Source organism: Artemia franciscana, chromosome 3 (genome assembly GCF_032884065.1).
Source record: "Artemia franciscana chromosome 3, ASM3288406v1, whole genome shotgun sequence".
NCBI classification, from domain to species: domain Eukaryota; kingdom Metazoa; phylum Arthropoda; class Branchiopoda; order Anostraca; family Artemiidae; genus Artemia; species Artemia franciscana.
Window position 1 is genome coordinate 19,596,108 of NC_088865.1, and position 19,790 is coordinate 19,615,897.

The 19,790-nt window shown below is 34.8% G+C and overlaps 1 protein-coding gene across 1 annotated transcript in view; it reads right to left on the minus strand.

Annotated features, from left to right (window-relative positions):
• Positions 1–1,911: 1,911 nt before the first annotated feature.
• LOC136025488 (uncharacterized) overlaps positions 1,912–19,790 on the minus strand; it is a 45,169-nt gene continuing 27,290 nt past the window's right edge. Inside the window, exons 3-4 of the mRNA XM_065701520.1 lie at positions 7,147–7,346; positions 1,912–2,152 (exon numbers count right to left, since the gene is read on the minus strand). Coding sequence (XP_065557592.1) covers positions 1,912–2,152; positions 7,147–7,346 — 441 coding nt within the window. The remainder of the gene's footprint in view (positions 2,153–7,146; positions 7,347–19,790) is intronic.

Here is a 19,790-nt window from a genome sequence, read left to right on the forward strand (position 1 = left end):
TCGTTAAGATTGTATGACTTTTAGGGGGTATTACCCCCTATTTTCTTAAATGAGGCAAATTTTCTCAGGCTCGTCAGTTTTGATGGGTATAACTGATCTTTATGAAACTATATATTTAAAATCAGCATTAAAATGCAATTCTTTTGATGTAACTATTGGTATCAGTAATTGGTATCAGTAATTGGTATCATGTAACTATTTGATGTAACATATTGGTATCGGTTACTATTGAGCCGGGTCGCTCCTTACTACTGTTCGTTACCACGAACTGTTTGAACACAAATATTCATTAAAATTATATATATATATATATATATATATATATATATATATATATATATCTTCTATATATATAAAAATAAATTGTCTGTGTGTGTGTGTGTCGAGTGACGTCATGTTTGTGTGTCGACTGACGTCATGTTTGTCGACTGACGTCATTATAAGGATTGAGCTGTATGCGTCATGAAGTTGTTTGTCGACTGACGTCATGTTTGCCAACTGATGAAATTAAATACCGGGACACCGGGACACAAATGACGACCGGGACACAGGGAATATAAATGACGACCGGGAACCTCAAAGAGAAATTAAAGACTGGGACACCCGGACACAAATCACGACCGGGACACAGGGAATATAAATGTCGACCGGGACACAGGGACACAACTACAACGGGGACGCCAGGGGCACAGGCGGGATATGACGACCGGGACACAGGGATTGTTCGAATAGAAATTACAGACCGGGACACCGGGACACTAATGACGACCGGGACACCGGGACACAGGGAATATAAATGAAGACCGGGACACTCAAAGAGAAATTACAAACTGGGACACCGGGACACAAATGACGACCGGGACACAGGGAATATAAATGACGACCGGGACACAGGGACACATCATTAAAATAATGAGGTATAGATCTGAATACGGATTGTTTTTCCCATGGACAATTATATGTTGCATGTTCAAGAGTCAGTAAACCTGACAATCTATTTATATGCAGGGACACAACTAAAATGGCGCGTAACTAATATGGCACGTAACGACTTACGCGCACGGGGGGGCTTGGGGGGGGGGTGTGTGAAGCGCCCCACCAACTAGGTTATATATATATATATATATATATATATATATATATATATATATATATATATATATATATATATATATATATATATATATATATATTATATATATATATATATATATATATATATATATATATATATATATATATATATATATATATATATATATATATATATATATTTATATATATATATACATATATACATATATATATATATATATATATATATATATATATATATATATATATATATATATACATATATGTATATATATATATATATATATATATATATATATATATATATATATATATATATATATATATATATATGTATATATATATATATATATATATATATATATATATATATATATATATATATATATACATGTATATATATACATAAACAGACACGTGGATTAAGCAAGTAAAAAAATAAAAAATTCTGAATCAGTGTTGACTCTGATCGTTTTTAAGAGTACAGTTAATGATGCCTCGTCTTGTTACTATTCAATAAATTAAATTCAAAGAATATATTTGTATGGAATAATCTAGATTTTTCTCTGGTCGACATAAAGGTGCCACAATTTTCTACACAATATTTTCCGCCTCTTGGCATTATTTTTAACGGCATTTGGCATTATTTGTATTTATAGCATTTGGTATTATATAGGATAGCTGATAGGAATTTTTTCGGCTTTCACAATTATAAATTTTTCTTATAAGCCAATATCATTTCATATGATTTTTGTTTAAATTAACATAATCTATAACACATTGCACTAAAATTTTTCAAGTGGATAAGAAACAAGCCTACTTACTTGACAGAATAGAATCTTTGTCTTTAGTCGTGGCATATAAATGATCCTGCACTGGTTTTAAGTCTTCTTTCGAAGAATTTTCAACTTCTGCCACTTGTTCTGCAGCACCCTCTTTTTTTTCCGGAGACCTTTCCGGAGAAAGCTTCATTGAAATTGTTTCTTTTTCTTCTAAAACTTGCTGTAAGTCACAATATTTTTCCTTCAGCTTTGAAATTTCTTCCGTGTGTTTGGAACTGAAAGATGGAGGGCTATAAAAGTTCTTATTTCATCATTATTTTACAGTCGTAAGTAAATTGAGGATTTAAGCAGAAGACAAAAAAAAACATCTGAACTAGACGAAAAAAACACTCGAGCATTAACCATGTGTAGCCACTGAAAATAAATTACATCACAAATGTTTTGTTTCATGATTAAAACGTTTAAAAATAAAAATTACAGTGAAATAAAATCTTAAATTGTTCAATTTTCAGCAATCATGTCATTAAATGCTGTTTGAAGTGACTTTTATTAATGCTGTTTTAAGTTTCAATTATTTTAAGGCCTTATTTTTGCTTGGATTAGGACTCTTTAGTCTTCATTAAATTTGCCTTCTTTGGAAAATACTGTAAACTCAATTTCTGTCCGTTTTTTAGCAGATGTAATTTTATTATTGGGTATTCCTTGTAACATTAGTTAAGAAAAAGCCTACGTAATCCGCTTACGAGTAACATGTTGGACTGTAACTTACATTTTCTGCAAAACTTGAGTATCCAATAAAAATGTTTGACTAGCCATAGTTATTTACGACCCGTTTTTAATGGCATTATATTATGAAATTTGAAGTGAAGGGACAGATTTTATCCATTTTGGTGAAAATCTACATAGCTTTTGGTTTCACATAGGTTTGAAGTCACTTTGACCTCCATCCTGTAAATACCTTTGAAAGTATGACTGTCTTAATGCACAATTTATTGAACTAATATTTCAGTAAAATGTTATTATGTTAGAATTTCAGGCGTTTTACAATATTACTGTAAATGTTTGTTTAAATATTGCATGTCAAGGGTCATTTATAAAAAAAAGCTATTTTTTTTGTCTTATAAAAAACTCGTTATCGCGAATCAATACAGCCAAATTTACTTCCTCCATTTTTGTCTTAATGACGACGCCATTTACGAGAGTAACACTGCTGCGGTTAAGGTAGGAAATGAGGTTAGCCGCTGGTTTTGTATTAAATCAGGAGTTAAGCAGCGTTGTGTTCTATCCCCCTTTATATGGATCATTTCGATGGACTTAGTCTTAAGGAACACAAGAAAGGCAATGAAAGATAACGGAATCAAATGGGGAGAAAAAACTCTCCTGAACTTAGATTATGCTGTTTGAGCAAAATGGATGAACTTTCAGAGGTTTTACAAGTTCAGGGTGCTAGACTATGTAAAGAGGGTATGAAAACGAGGCGTCTTCAGTACACAAGAAACAAAGATAAAAACTAAAATAAAAAAAATAAAAAAATAATAAAACCACCACCAATGTTATTAAAATACAATTATCACAACTGATCCTCATTGGTCATAGAAGCTAATAAATTTGGTTCAATGAGAACACCAAAGCAACTGGATAAAAAAGTATAAACATGGAAATGAAGTTAATTATTTTGTTGTGAAATAATCCTTTTGTTAGCTATCATTGAATCAGTTCTTCTTGGTCTGGTAGATAATATCGTCCCCTGATGATTTTGGAAAGTCTTAATTCCTCTACTAACTATTAGTTCATTTTTCAAAAGAGTATTATAAATTTGGTCAATATTTAAATTTTCTGTATCCCTATTTATTGAAAGACTAGCAAACATAGATTTTTTTTTATTTAAATAGTCTCTCTCGCCCACTGAGAAAACTTCTATCATTAGAAATAGCCGTGGCGTCATCAAATTGTACACAATTGTTAGGGTGAAAGAAGATACGTTCTGCCAAAGCCGAAACAAAGGATTCAGAATGCTTGGTCAATTGTAAAGTTTGTTTTCTATTGAATTGCGATGCTCAATAAATCTTTCAACAAATTACTGGTGCGTTCTACCAATATAAGACTTCCAACAAGAGCAAGGAATCCTATACACCCCACTTACTAAATTTCCCAGAGTTAGATCCTTCCCAGAATTACGGAAACTACTGAATGATGTCACTGATTGGACACATGGGCTTTTGTTATATTTCTGTTCAATTCGTTTAAGGTTCCCTCCCAAACCCAGTACATATGGCAAAGAAATGAAACTTTTTGACACCTTTAATTCTGAAGACTGTGAAACTCAAATTCCTTTACCATTATTTTCAATGCGTATGTTTTCTATTATTTTATTTACAAATTTAACTGGGTAACTATTACAAATTAAAATATCCTCTAAATACAATAATTCAGAATCCAGAAATTCCTGGGAACAAAATCTGAAAGCTCTATTCACTAGTGAAATCACAAACCGTCGTTTCACCAAAGAAAGGTGGCACGAATCAAAATTCACACATCTATCATTGTGCGTATGCTTTATGTATATAATGGCACTGTATTAGAGCTTTCTGTATACAGGCTTTCTTTTATGAAGTTTTATATAAGAAAGCCTGTGCGTAGGGTTTATGTATATAATGGCTCTGTATTAAGGCTTTCTGTATACAGGCTTTCTCATGTGAAGTTTTATATTGGCACTGAAAAAAGGTGGCACGAATGAATATTCACACATCTATCATTGTGCGTAGGCTTTCTGTATATAATGGCTAAGTATTAAGGCTTTCTGTATACAGGTTTTCTTATGGGAAGTTTTATATTGGTAGAACTCACCAGCACTTTTGTAAAGATTTATTGAGCATCGCAACTCAATAGAAAAAAAAAACTCTACAATTGAGCAAGCCTCCTGAAACCTTTGTTTTGGCTTTGGCAGAAAATATCTTCTTTCAACCCAACAATTTTGTACAATTTGATGAGGCCATGGCTATTTCTAATAATAGAAGTTTTTCTCAGTAAGCGAGAGAGAATATTGAAATAAAAAAACATATGTTTGCTAACCGTTCAATAAATAGGGATACATGAAATTTAAATATTGACCCAGTTTATAACATTTTTTTGAAGAATGAAACGATAGTTAACAAGGGAATTAAGATTTTAAAAAATCACCTTGGGACGAGATTACCTTACCAGGCCAAGAAGAATTGCTTCAATGATAGTTAACAAAAGGATTATTTCGCAACAAAAACGAAAGGATTGTTTCGCAACAAAATAACTAGCTTCATTTCCATGTTTATACTTTTTTATCCGGTTGCTTTGATGTTCTCATTGAACCAACTCTATCAGCTTCCGTTACCTATGAGGATCAGTTGCAAGATTTGAATTTTATTAATATTGGTGGTGGTTATATTTTTTTTAGTTCATTTTAGTATTCATCTTTGCTTCTTCTGTGATGAAGATGCCTCGTTTACATACAGGAGAAATATTCGCGTCGTTTTAGTTTTTATCTTTTCTCTCTACTGGTCACAGTCTCGTTTGTTTGTTCTTCATTGAGTTGTTTCCTGTCTTTGTTGTTCTTTGTTCATTGGATTTAATTACTCATAATTTTATTTTCTGAATTTTCTTGAAAGATAGACCAACCTTTTCTCTAATTAAATAAAGAAAAAAAGTTTTTTTTAACAGAAAGTTTTTCCGAACTTTCTAAGGAAATCTTCTTATTACTCTAATTAAACGACCCTTGTGTTTCATGAGTTATTCTTAAATATTTGGACAGGGGGTCAAAATTTAGCTTAAATAGTGAGAAATTGAAAAGGGGGTGACCTCCATTATGTTCCTAATAATTTCTGGTCGTTTAATATGAATGTTGCTCCTTACTTTCAGCTAAAAACAACTTGTGTTTTAATTACTTTGTGATCGCTTTCAAAAATAATGTCGTTAAATCCAGCTTCCCCACCATAAAAAACCCTTCACCCAACAATTTCTTCATTGGAAAGATACTCCCATGTAACCCCCCTTCCCAAAAAGTATCTGTATGCTTTTCAATAACCACTATGTAAACAATTGGTCGTAAAATGTAAACAGTGTAACAATATGTGTAAAGTTCATTGCTTTTACCCATTCTCCCGAGGGCTGTGGGGTGTAAAGTCATCCTCAAGAACATAGCTATTACATCTTTTGACTATGGCTAAATACAAAATATGGCTGACAAAATGGCTATATAACAAATTTTGATCAAAAGACTTTGGGAAAAAATGGACATCAGAGGAGGACTAGCTGCCCTCCAATCTTTTTGGCTGCTTAAAAAAAGAACTAGAAATTTTTATTCCTGTTCAAATGAGCCCTCTCCCAATATTCTAGGATTATTGGCTCGATGTGATCGCCCACGGGGAAAAATAAAAAAACACACCATACATTCATTCGTGATCGTACCGATAAAAAATACAAAGCTCCATATTTTTGGACATGGGAGCTTAAAACTTCTACAATGGAGTTCTCGGATACGCTTGATTCTCACTACGATTCCTTAAATTGTAAGGTTTGTTTCCCCCTTTTTCGAAAATCAGGCACCTTTTCTCAGGCTCTTAGCTTTTGATGAGTAAAACTAAACTTCATGAACCTTATATATTTGGAATCAGCATAATAAGTCAATTATTGTAATATGTTTATTGATGTCAAAATTCCGTTTTTTAGAGTTTCGGTTACTATTGAGCCACACCGCTCCTTATTTACAGCTTGTTAAAACGAACTGTTTGACATAGAACTTCCAGACAAACAATGGGCTATTTTTTGGATTTTGGTTTCCTGTCAATTGATCATAAGGGTGTCAATTACAGGGCAAGTAGTGACATGTAGCAGAAAGGGAGTTTGGCTAAATCCCCGGTAACCAGAGTAAATTATAGTTATTTACTTTAAGTAAAATTATGTCTCTAATGGCATTTTATTGAGTAATTAAGACTTACAGCTAAGACTTAAGGCTGCATGTGATTCAGCAAAACCGATTTAAAGAATATGCGATTCGGCAAAGGAGAACTGCAAAATGGCGACAGTCAGAGACGTCTTGCATCAATTTCAATTAAACTATTCGAACTATTTTTTTTTTACACAGGATAGCGTTTGTAACTCATTTTCGACAGAAATTGTTATTGTCGGCAAACCGCTTTTAGGTGATAATCCGTTTAAAATCATAAATCCCCCTAGAAAGTCACAAATTTGGATCCATAGTTACTCATAGATAATAAGTGCAAATACATGGCTATACCTTTGAATTTGCAGCTTCATAAGTTCACCTTTTGTTACTTCTAGCTCAGTCAAAACTCTCTGCAAGAGCGTCTCTTTAGCTTGCTGCTCTGAAGGCTCAAATTTAAAACTTTGCTGTTTATATGACTCGGCTGCTATATCATGGTTGAAGAGATCACTGGAGTGAGGCATCTGATTTTCAAAGGTTGGACGAAGTTTGTTCTGTTAAAAATAGAATAAAATAAGAAAATGGTGAAAGTATGAAGGATTTTATTTCAAGAAAGAGAAGTTCCCTAAGAAAGAGAAGTTCATTAAGAAAGCGAAGTTAACAAATTAACATAAACAACAAAACTAACGAAGGTGTAGCCGGAAGAACCCTCCTTCTTGTTTGCATGTCAATTCCTGTTACTTCATGTATTCAAGAAATCGGTCAAAAATAGACTAAAGAACCAATATTCTAGCCCCAGTACACCCAACTAACCAACAACCAGCAAACCAACTAACCAACAATCATGTTGGCGACTGGATCTGAATAATTCAGAAAGTTTCCCATTTAGACCTGATACGCTCTGATGAAGTAAAAATGGCCAAAGACATGGATTTCACGAGCTCACGAGATTGGCGTCAGCCTTATACAACGCGCTTCAAATAATGGACACAAAATATTTGCAACATTTTAACCAGCATTAAATACTTTTTAAAAGAATGGTACAATATGTCAATAATACAAAATATTCATTTATAGCTAATTTAATAGAAAGTAAATTCACAATTTTAACCACTAGCAGACAAGATTTGTCGGTATTAGCTTGAAGCCCCTGTTCAAATCATATTTTTTGCTTGGTAATATTTTGGTGTTGAATATCAATGGTATGTTCAACCAGAAAATCCTTAGAAATATAGATTATTGATGCTTCAAAATAAAATAAAAATAGAAAAACATATACCCGAAAAGTATGCCAAAAAAAAACCAATACCCAAAACAAAAGATATACAAAAAGTATAGAAATAGAAAAAAATATCCCTCCTCCCCTCCCAAAAAAATATAGGGTAGCGAACACTAAACCGTATTTTTAAAAGCCAGTTTGATTCATTACATAATTAAAAGAACCTAAAAACACAGTCCATACCCTAGTACACACGATAAGACGTTGAGCATATAGTTCAATTAGCATAAAGTTCTAAAATACTTGTGAATTTAGAATGTATAGTCTGAAATTTTCTTAAGTTTATAGCTAATAACGTTTTATTCCATTAAATTATTACTAATATCAAACAACCTTTGTGATATTAGTTTTAAAAACAAGGTTTTCCTAATGGATTGAACCACACTGACGTTGACACTTGAAACAAACTTAATTTTGAGCTATCTATAGATACTAATACTAATATTTGATGCATGGAATATCCTTTAATATTAGTCTATATTGATAGGTATAATATAACAGCTGCCATAATATAAATCCTAGAAATCCTGTTATTTTTGCCAATAGTACGGCGAATTTATAAATATGGTGCTAATTTCTGAAGCCCTTAGATTACCTGTAAATTTTCATTTTTAATTTGTCTAAAAATGATTATCAACAACATTGGCCGCAATAAGAAGAGAGAGGGAGTTAGGGGTTCTAATATCCCACCGCTGAAATGTTTGTCTGAGTCATAAAAATGTAAAAAAAAAATGAACACAAACTAATGCTTTTATGCGTTTTCAACGTCAGTTTTCATTAAAACAAGATTCTAAATGTAAGTTTTACCTCATATCTCACTGAATATTTCAGATGGGATGTGCAAAACGTCGTTACATACATAAGAATACCCAGGAGTATATTATTGATTTTATCTTTGAGAATATTTAGGACATGCCCGGCTTTACTCACAATATATTTTTCATACAACGGACGTTTAGCACCAAAAATGGCATTTTGAGAGTCTTGATGTTGGCTGAAAGTTTCAAAGACATAGGAGCCCTTAAAAGAATTTCCAGCATCAAAGGGAGCTTCCGAAGCCATTTTGTTAAAAATTGATAGGAGGCCTTAGTTGTGCCAACAGTTGGAAAAGCTAACGACAGGGTAGTTCAAGGCAAAGTAAACCCATAATCTCTTACTGATCGCTAAGCCGTATGCTGTCTAGTTAATGCAGGTACAACATAATTCATGTACATCCCTTGTCCGCAAGGATTTCAATCAAAGCAGTTAGCACCACAGAAAACTTCCAAAGCTGTCAAATTATTCCGTGAGACTTCTTTTGAGATGATTTTAATATTTTCCAAGCAGGTACACTAGAATACTTTTAGGGAATGCCCTTTACTGATATTTGAAAAGAAAATTCTGCTTCGTTAAAAAAAAAACAAAAAAAAAACGCTTTCTAATGATGTAAGTTTCATAAATCTGAATATCTCTATCTCTGATACGAAACTAAGTATTACTACTATTAACAGCGACTCACTGCAGCACCAAGCCACCTGGGGCCAACGCAGCAGCATACGGTCTTCCTCCATCCCAATCTATTGAAAGCCCCCCTCTTTAAAAATTCCCATGTGCTTCACACTTCCCTTAAATCTTTCCTTGTGACATCCTTTAACCCCAACTGGGGGCGACCTGCTTTTCGTTTGGCCATCCCCAGTCAGCCAAAAAAAATGCAGTTTTTGGCGATCTGTCTTCCTTTATCCGTAGAACGTGCCAGGCTCAATCTTACTCTCAATAAGGCCCTAGAAAACGAGAAGCACACTTTTCGTACAATATACTGTATGAGATACAGTCGGGTTTCCAAAAGAATTCGTAGGCAGCTTCTTTGGGAAATACCTAGCAGACTCTAGTTTGAAGACTTATTTGCTTATTCTTCCAAACCTTTTTCAACTGTGAAAAAGCACCCTCGGCCTGGGTTATTCTAATTTAACATCCTCATTGCACCCACCGTCTTTACTAATAATTAAATAAAAAATATTTTTTTTAAAACTGAAAGTAAAGGAGCTCTATTAAAACTTAGAACGAACAGAAATTACTCCGTAAATTAAAGGGACTGTGCCCTCCTCAACACCCCTCTCTGTACGGTAAAGTTTGACTCTTTTTCATAAGTATATTTTTTAAAACAATAAAAACTTTAGCGTAAAAAGCGGAACGTTGAGGAGGGAAGATCCCCTGTCACATACGGAGTAATTTCTGTTCATTTTAATTTTTAATGTGGCTCCTTACTTTCAATTAAAAAATATATTTTTTTTTTTTTGAATATTTTTGTATTCAGGCATGTTTTTATTTTGGCTCTCCGCACATGAATGATTAAAATGAAATGTGCATGTTAATTATTTTGTAATAATAAATTATTAACGTTTAAATATTTTAAACGTAATTTTCTATAATTTTTTAATTTTCTAAATATTTTTAAACTTAATTTTCTATAACTATTTTTTTTTAAACGTTCTTATTAGTTAAAAAAAACATTAGTAATTTACAAATTGACTTAAGTAACGAACTTCTATATTCGTTTATTATTATTACGTATATGAGGGGTTTGCCCCTCGTTAATACCTCACTCTTTACAGTAAAGCTTAAATTTTGTCCTAATTCTTTAAGAATTACCCCTGAATCAAAAAGGCCGTAGAAAAAAATTGACATTACTAAAAATACTTTAGCGTAAAGAGCAAGGTTTTTAAGAGTTGATGAGCCCCTCATATGCGTAATAATTTCTGTTCGTTTTAAGTTTTAATGCTGCTCTTTACTTTTAGTTGAACAAACTTTTTTATATTTAGTTTTTCATTGTTTTTATGGCACTTGGTATTTACCAAATGATATATAGCGATCGCAATTTCTGTCTGTCTGTCAGTCCTGGTTTTGCTAGTTCGAACACTTCCAGATGATTCAGGACGATGAAAGGTGCCTGACATATCAGGGATCAAAGCAGACTAAATTAAAAATAGTCGCTTCCCCAATTTGACTATCTGAGGGGGGGAGCGAGTGAACAATATAGTTGACAAGAATTTTATTCGCCGATAAAACCAATGATTGTTTTAATGCTGCTCCTTACTTTTAGTTAAAAAAAACTTTTCATATGTATTTTTTATTGTTTTTATGGCACTTGGTATTTACCGCATGACATATAGAGATCACAATTTCTGCCTGTCTGTCGGTCCCGGTTTTGCTAACAAATGATTGTTGTTAGTTTGGCTTTTTGGTCTAGAAGTATGATTCTTGCTTAAAGTTCGAGAGATTTATGGTTTGAATACTGGGCCGTTCCAATTTTTACATGAAGAAGATCCGAAACTAGATCTGAATCGTGAAAATTCAGGTATGTTTATCTCCCGAATAGATGATCAAATCTTAATGAAACATGATATATAGAAAGATATCATGTCTCAAATGCTCCATTTTTAATTCGGATCGGATCCGGAAACAATGGGGGATGGAGGGGGAAACGAAAATCCTGAAAACTGGAAATCTTGAAAAACGCTTATAGTGTAGAGATTTGGATGAAAATTGATGGGGGAAATAAGAACAAGTTCCATTTACGTGATTGACATAACCAGACCAGATCCGATTTCTTTGAGGGAGTTAAAGGGATTTCCAGTGCTTCGGCGAGTTCGAGAATAAGCCCAAGTTCTAGATGCATGATTGACATAACCGGACCGGATCCGATCTCTCGTCACAAGTGCCTAATATACTCTTAGCTCTTGTTTGTTTTAAATAATCCTAGAGAATCCTGCACCCTCTTCATGGAAATTCTCTTCCCCCATGATTAATTTCTCCATGGAAAGATCTTCCCATGTAACGTCTCCCCTCACCCCCTTCCTAGCAAAAAAATCCCTTGAAAAAGTCTGTAAACTTCCCAATAACCATTACTATATTTAAACACTGGTCAGAGTTCATAACTTGCAGCCCCTCCCCCAGGGACTGTGAGGAACTAAGTCATCCCCAAAGACATAGTTATTAGGGTCTTCGACCATGTTGAAAAAAATGGCTATCAAAATTTTTATTCAATGACTATAGAAAGAAAAAGAGCGTAGGAGGGGTTCTAGGTGTCCTCCAATATTTTGGTCACTTAATATGGCACTAGAACTTTTAATTTCTGTTAGAATGATCCCTCTTGCGACATTCTAGGATCACTGATTCCATACAATCACCCCTGGTGAGAAAAAAAGCAATTAAACACGCTTCCCTGATCAGTCTCCTGGCAAAAAATAAGAAATACCACATATTTGTAGATAGGAGCTTGAAACTTCTACAGTTGGTTTTTCCGTTATGCTGAATGCAATGGTGTGATTTTCGTTAAGGTTATATGACTTTTAGGGGGTGTTTCCTCTTATTTTTAAAAATAAGGTAAATTTTCTCAGGCTCTTAACTTTTGATGGGTAAAACTACATTTGATGAAACTTATATATCTAAAATCAGCATTAACATCTGATTTTTCTTTTGTATCTATTAGCATCGAAATTCCGTACTTTAGAGTTTCGGTTATTATTGAGCCGGGTTGCTCCTTACTATACTTTGTTACCATGAACTGTTTGATACAAACTAGGTAAGAGAAGCTATCCACTAGATTGCTTTTTCGCTACTCAATATCAAATTTTAATCTTTACTCGTTTAAAAATAATTCTCGTTCCTAAAATATACTCTTAAACTCTTAAACTTATAGACTCTTAAACTTGTTCCTTTGAATAGAAACAGCAATAAATGTGATAAAAGGAAATAACATGGACCGATTAAGCAAATGATTCTCTGGTCAATTAGTTTCACTCAGTGAAGATCTCAGAAAAATAATAGGGAACAAAGAGGGTGATTTGGCATGGATGGGCATAAGCAGCAGATTTGGGAGGCGAGGGAAGTCATTATACAAAAACAATAGTATGCGATAATACACAGAACAAACGAATTTTCTAAGTCATTTTCAACTTCTTTCAAAGTTCAAGAAGACGTGTTGGTATGGCACTTGGTTTTTACCCAGTGACATATAGCGATCGCAATTACTGTCCGTCGGTCTGTCTGTCTGTTTGCCGGTCCCAGTTTCGCTGATTCGGGCACTTCCCAAAAGTTGTTAGACTTAATTAAATCAGAAATAGTCTCTTCCTTGATTCAACCACCTGGGGGGAGGGGGAACGAGCAAACGAGATAGTTCAGAAGAACTTCATTTGCCGATAAAACAAATGATTGTTCTTTTTAAGTGTGGATTGCTGGTCTAGGGGTATGATTTTCTATTAGAGTGCGAGAGGTCTCAGGTTCGAATCCAAGATCATCCCAATTTTTACATGAAGAAGATCCAAAACTAGATACGTGATCAATATAGCGATCGCTGAAAGTTGGCAGGCGTAGTAGGGACCAGACCAGATCAGCTTATAAATAGTCGCTCTCCCGATTCGACCACCAGGGGGAGGGGGGACTGGAAGGATGGTTAATTGGAAAAATTAGGAAAAATGAGGCATTTTTAACTTACGAACCGGCTATTGGATCTGTAGCGATCTAGGATTCATCAAGGCAAGACCTAGCTTGTGACTGTGAGAGTTTAATAACAGCATCTGGATTTTTCACAATTTTTGCGCTGTTTGTTACGGGGCCCCTTAGATTTTTATATGAAGAAAGGGGCCCATGCCTGTAAGTCCCTTTGAAATGTCATTTTGCTAATTTGATTTACGGAGGCGAATTTTTACTGCATAATTAACGATGTCGGTCACAAAAAAGCATTTCGACGAGCGTATGGATGACTTAAAGCAAATGGTCGAAAACCTTCGTAAAGAGAATTCAGCTCTGAAACAAGAGAATTCTGATTTGAAAAATGCAATTATAGCGGTTAAAGATCTGTTTTTGAGTACGGAATTGTACGTACACAAAAATCTGCTGATCCACGGAATTCCTAATAAGGATAGTGAAAAAATTGAAGAGACAGTCCCAGTACGAAACTCGAAGGATATAAAATTCACGGCAATGTACAGAATTAGAAACAAGACCAAGTACCCTTCCCGCTCGAACTCTCGCCCCGTTTCGGACCCTATTTTTGTCTCTGTTCTGAATCTTAGGCATAAAGATAGTATCATGGCTTGTGTTGGTAGCCTAAAAGGCACAGGAAAGAGCATCAGTAATGACCTACCATCTGAACTTGCAAAGCGTCGGAAAGAGCTTTTGAGTACGGCTTACAAGCTTCGAAATTCCAAAATAACCGCTGAAAAAGTATCTCAAACTTCAGCCATGCAACAGGGTACAAAACAATGGCTAGAAACAAAAAAACTTCTAGCTCAAACTGGGTTAAGTTCAGTGATGCAGGCCATGACCCCCTCGCCTTGGTTTTATCCGCAGTTATTAGTGATGGTGCTTCTGACGCGTGACATAAACTATCGAGTAATTTCGCCTCAGTAAAGTGAGGCGATGCGATTTTGCTGCTCTTTTTTTGCAACGTCCGTATCTGTGTGTTTTTTTTAGTTATTGTCTTATTTTTCCTTTTATCTATTTACTATATTATTTACTCCTTTCCTGCTTTCTTGTGTAATGTGCGTATCTATGTTTTTTTTATTTTTTTTATTATATTTCCATTTCTCTCTTTCCATGATATTTACTAGTTTTTTTTTACTTTTTTACTTGTAAATGTTTTTCCGTTCCAGAGCAAAAACTCCAAGTTCGTGCCTTCGCCTTATGAATTTGCTGTCATTAGGATGTCTACGCCACCCGTGTTCACTCGACTACAGCGTGGTCTCTATTCATCACCTATATTGGTAAGTAGTAATATATGAAATTGAGTTTTCATCGAGGACTGACGCTAATCTCACGAGAAGGAAATTAGATGAATATAAAAGTCGTAGAGTAAAGTTTAATGAAATTTTGAATAATCCGATAGGAAGAACACCGAATATGAATTTTGATGAAAATTTAGAAAATATTATTGATAGTGATTTTGTGGAGGAGTTTGGGTTATGGGATGTTGGAGTTCGGTGGGAGGATGTCCTCCGGGTTGTGCATTTGAATGCTCAAGGGCTGAATTCTTCCCTGGATGATATACAGCTTATATGTAGGGATTCTCGCCCAGGAATTATTGGCTTATGTGAAACTTTTCTAAATGAAAAGAACCAGCTAATTACGAATATTCCTGGATATAATTCAATATTTCTAAATAGAAAGATAGCAAAAAGGGGGGGCTAGGATTTTATGTATTGAGTAATCCGGCAGTCAAACAGTTCGTGGTAACGAACTGTAGTAAGGAGCGATCCGGCTCAATAGTAACCGAAACACTAAAAAATTGAATTTTGATTCCAATAGTCACATCAAAAGAATCGCATTTTAATGCTGATTTTAAATATGTAAGTTTCATCAAGATCAGTTATACTCATCAAAAGTTAGGAGCCTGAGAAAATTTGCCTTATTTTCGAAAATAGGGGGAAACATGCCCTAAAAGTCATACAATCTTAACAAAAATCACACCATCAGATTCAGCGTATCAGAGAACCTAATTGTAGAAGTTTCAAGCTCCTATCTACAAAAATTTGGAATTTCGCATTTTTTGCCAGAAGACAGATCACGGATGCGTGTTTATTTGTTTGTTTGTTTGTTTTTTTCCCCAGGGGTGATCGTATCAACTAAGTGGTCCTAGAATGTCAAAAGAGGGCTCATTCTAACGGGAATTAAAAGTTCTAGTGCCCTTTTTAAGTGACACAAAAAATTGGAGGGCACCTGGGCCCCCTCCCACGGTCATTTTTTTCCAAAAGTCACCGGATCAAAATTCTGAGTTAGCCATTTTATTCACCATATTCAAAAAACCTAATAACTATGTCTTTAGGGACGACTTACTCCCCCGCAGTCCCCGTGGGAGGGGCTACAGGTTACAAACTTTGACCTGTGTTTACATACAGTAATCGTTACTGGGAAGTGTGCAGACGTTTACAAGGGGATTTTTTTGGTTTAGGGGGGAGAGTTGAGGGGGGGTTACGCGGGAGGATGTTTCAATGGAGGAACTTCTCATGGGGGAAGAGAATTTCAATGAAAGGGGCGCAGGATTTTCTAGCATTATTTGAAAAAAAAAAATGAAAATATAAATATGAAAATTTTTTTCTACTGAAAGTAAGGAGCAGCATTAAAATTTAAAACGAACAAAAATTATTAAGCATACGAGGGGTTTACCTCCTTGTTATACCTCACTCTTTACGCTAAAGTATTTTTAGTAATTTCAACTATTTATTCTACGGCCTTTGTGATTCAGAGGTCATTCTTATAGAATTGGGACAAAATTTTCAAACAGTTCGTGGTAACGAACTGTAGTAAGGAGCGACCCGGCTCAATAGTAACCAAAATTCAAAAAAATGGAATTTTAATATCAATAGCTACATCAAAAGAATTGCATTTTAATGCTGATTTTAAATATATAATTTTCATCAAGTTTAGTGTTACTCATTAAAAGTTACGAGCCTGAGAAAATTTGCCTTATTTTAGAAAATAGGGGAAAACAACCCCCTAAAAGTCATAGAATCTTAACGAAAATCACACCATCAGATTCAGCATATCAGAGAACCCTATTGTCGAAGTTTCAAGCTCTTATCAACAAAAATGTGGAATTTTGTATTTTTTGCCAGAAGGCAGATCACGGATGCGTGTTTATTTGTTTGTTTGTTTTTTTTGTTTTGTTTTTTTCCAGGGGTGATCTTATCGATCCAGTGGTCCTAGAACCTTGCGAGAGGAATCATTATAAAGAAAATGAAAAGTTCTAGTGCCCTTTTTAAGTGACCAAAAAAATTGGAGGGCACCTAGGCCCCCTCCCACGCTAATTATTTTCCCAAATTCACCAGATCAAAATTCTGAGATAGCAATTTTATTCAGCGTAGTCAAAATACCTCATAACTATGTCTTTGGGGACGACTTACTCCCCCACAGTCCCCGTGGGAGGGGCCACAAGTTACAAACTTTGACCAGTGCTTACATATAGTAATGGTTATTTGGAAGTGTACAGACGTTTTCAGAGGGATTTTTAGGTTGGGGGGAGGATTTGAGAAGAGGGAGATATGTTGGTGGAACTTTCCTTGGAGGAATTTGTCGGGGGTGAAGAAAATTTTCATGAAGGGAGCGCAGAATTATCTGACATTATTTAAAAAAATACAATGAAAAAATAAATATGAAAAAGTTTTTTCAACTGAAAGTAAGGAGAAGCATTAAAGTTTAAAACAAACAGAAATTATTACGCATATGATGAGCTCCCCTCCTCCTAATACCTCGCTTTTTTTAAAGCTAAAGTATTTTTAGTAATTTCAACTATTTATTCAACTACGGCTTTTGTGATTCAGGGGTCATTCTTAAGAAAATGGAACAACATTTAAGCTTTAATGTAAAGAGTGAGGTTCTGACGAGGGGGTGAATCCCTTTGTATACGTAATAAAACCATGAGAATACAGAAGTTCGCTACGCAAGCTAATTTCTAAGTTACGTATATCTTTTACTAATAAAAACATTCGTAAAAAAATTTAAAAGTTCTAATCGTCTTTTTAAGTAACCAAAAATCGAAGGGCAACTAGGCCTTCTCCCCCGTTACTTTTTTCCTCAAAATCATTCGATCAAAACTATGAGAAAGCCATTTAGTAAAAAAAAAAATGCAAATTTCGTTTTAATTATTCATCTGCGGAGAGTCAAAATCACAACATGCATTGATTCAAAAATGTTCAGAAATTAAATAAAAAAAACAAGTATTTTTTACGGAAAGTAAGGAGCGACATTAAAACTTAAAACGAACAGAAATTACTTTGTATATGAAAGGAGATGCTTCCTCATCAACGCCCCGCTCTTTACGCTAAAGTTTTTTACTGTTTTAAAAAGTAGAGTTAAGAAAAAGAGTTAAACTTTAGCGTAAAGAGCGAGGCGTTGATGAGGAAGCATCTCCTTTCATATACGAAGTAATTTCTGTTCGTTTTAAGTTTTAATATCGCTCCTTACTTTCCGTTAAAAAAAATTGTTTTTTTATTTAATTGTAAGAAGAGATGATCTGTCTATAAACGTTGAACGGGTATTTGAATCTCTGTTCACATAATTAGCTACTAGCTCCAAAGAAAAGATAACAATTGGCGAAATATGCAGATCTCCAAGCGGATCAATGAAACAATTTATGGAAATATTAGAGAATGTTCTTGGGAAAGTATTGTCTGAAAAGTCAGAAATAATTTTAATGGGTGATTTTAACGTTGACATGATGGATATGTCATCGAGTCAGGCTTGTGATATACTGGCACTAGTAATCTCGTCCGGGTTAACTCCCTGTATAAATATCCCTACACGAATTTTGAACCAATCTGCAACCTTAATTGACAATGTGTTCTCATCTATACATTCTGTAAAAATGAAGTGCTACTATCAGATACATCGGATCATTTCCCAGTAGGAGTTTTACTTCCACCACCACCCCCCCCCCCCCCCACCCCGGCTTGCCCGCCGAAAAGCCCCTGATAATAAACCAAGATTCCGATATACACTAGCAAACTTCGAAAAGTTCAAAGATGATTTATTCACTAGGTCATGGGAGTTTACAATACCTGAGAGGGTAAGCTTAGAAAATTATAATAAGGTAATTGATTTTTTTTTTATGAAACAGTAAAGGAGAAATTTATCCACCATTGCCGAACACCCCAACCAAGTCTTTCTAAGAGATGAACACCCATAGCCCCATGGACTACAGCTGGAATACTGAAGTCAATAAAGAGGAGACAGAACCTTTGGAAAGAGTATAGGAATAGACCACGTGATGCTAAATTAGAGGCTTTTAAACTATACCGGAAGATGCTTAAAACTCTGATTCGAAAAGCTAAAATTACATATTTTTCACGAAGGTTTGTGGATTGCGGCAAAAATATTAAGAAAACTTGGGATGTAATTAAGGAAGTTACGCAACCATCGGCAAGACCTAGAAAGCTCCCTAATTCACTTAATGTTCAGAATCAGCTTTTCTTGGATGAAGACCAAGTGCGACATCAGATGACTAAAGTTTTTGCTGAGATTGGGAAAACAACGGCGTTAGGTGTGGTTCCTTCTTCAAGTTCTAGATCTTGGAAGCAGTTCCTCGGTCCTTCCTATTCAAAGTCGATGGTTCTTGAGTCAGTTACGGAGCAGGAACTGATAATAATAATTTCGTCATTGAAAAATTCTTCATCTGGATTCGACCAAATTCCTGCCAAATTAATTAAATAGATTCTTCCCTCAATTATTACACCACTGTGCCACTTGGTTAACCAGTCATTCAAGCTCGGAATATTCCCTCAGCGTCTCAAGTTGGCACGAGTGATAGCACTATTTAAAGGAGGTGACCGGGAGGACCCGGGGAACTATAGGCCTATATCTCTTCTGTCTGTTTTTTCTAAAATATTTGAAAAGGCTATGCTAAAGCGTTTGCTGAGTTTCCTAGACGCGTAGAAGTTTTTTCATCGGCACCAATTTGGTTTCGGGAGAAGTGCTCAACAGAACACACATGTAATATGCTTCTTCATTTTATACGAAAGTCTTTAGACTTCAGCCTTATCCCAGCGGCAATATTCCTTGATGTGAAGAAAGCTTTTGACAGCCTCACACACGAGATACTTATTGGTAAGTTGTCGCATCAAGGCGTTCGTGGAGAAGCTCTGTCCTGGTTTTCTTAATTCCTAACTGGCCGATCCATTGCAGTTGAAGCTTCTGATGAGCATGTTCCAGTTGAATATGGAGTACTACAAGGCTCAGTTCTTGGGCC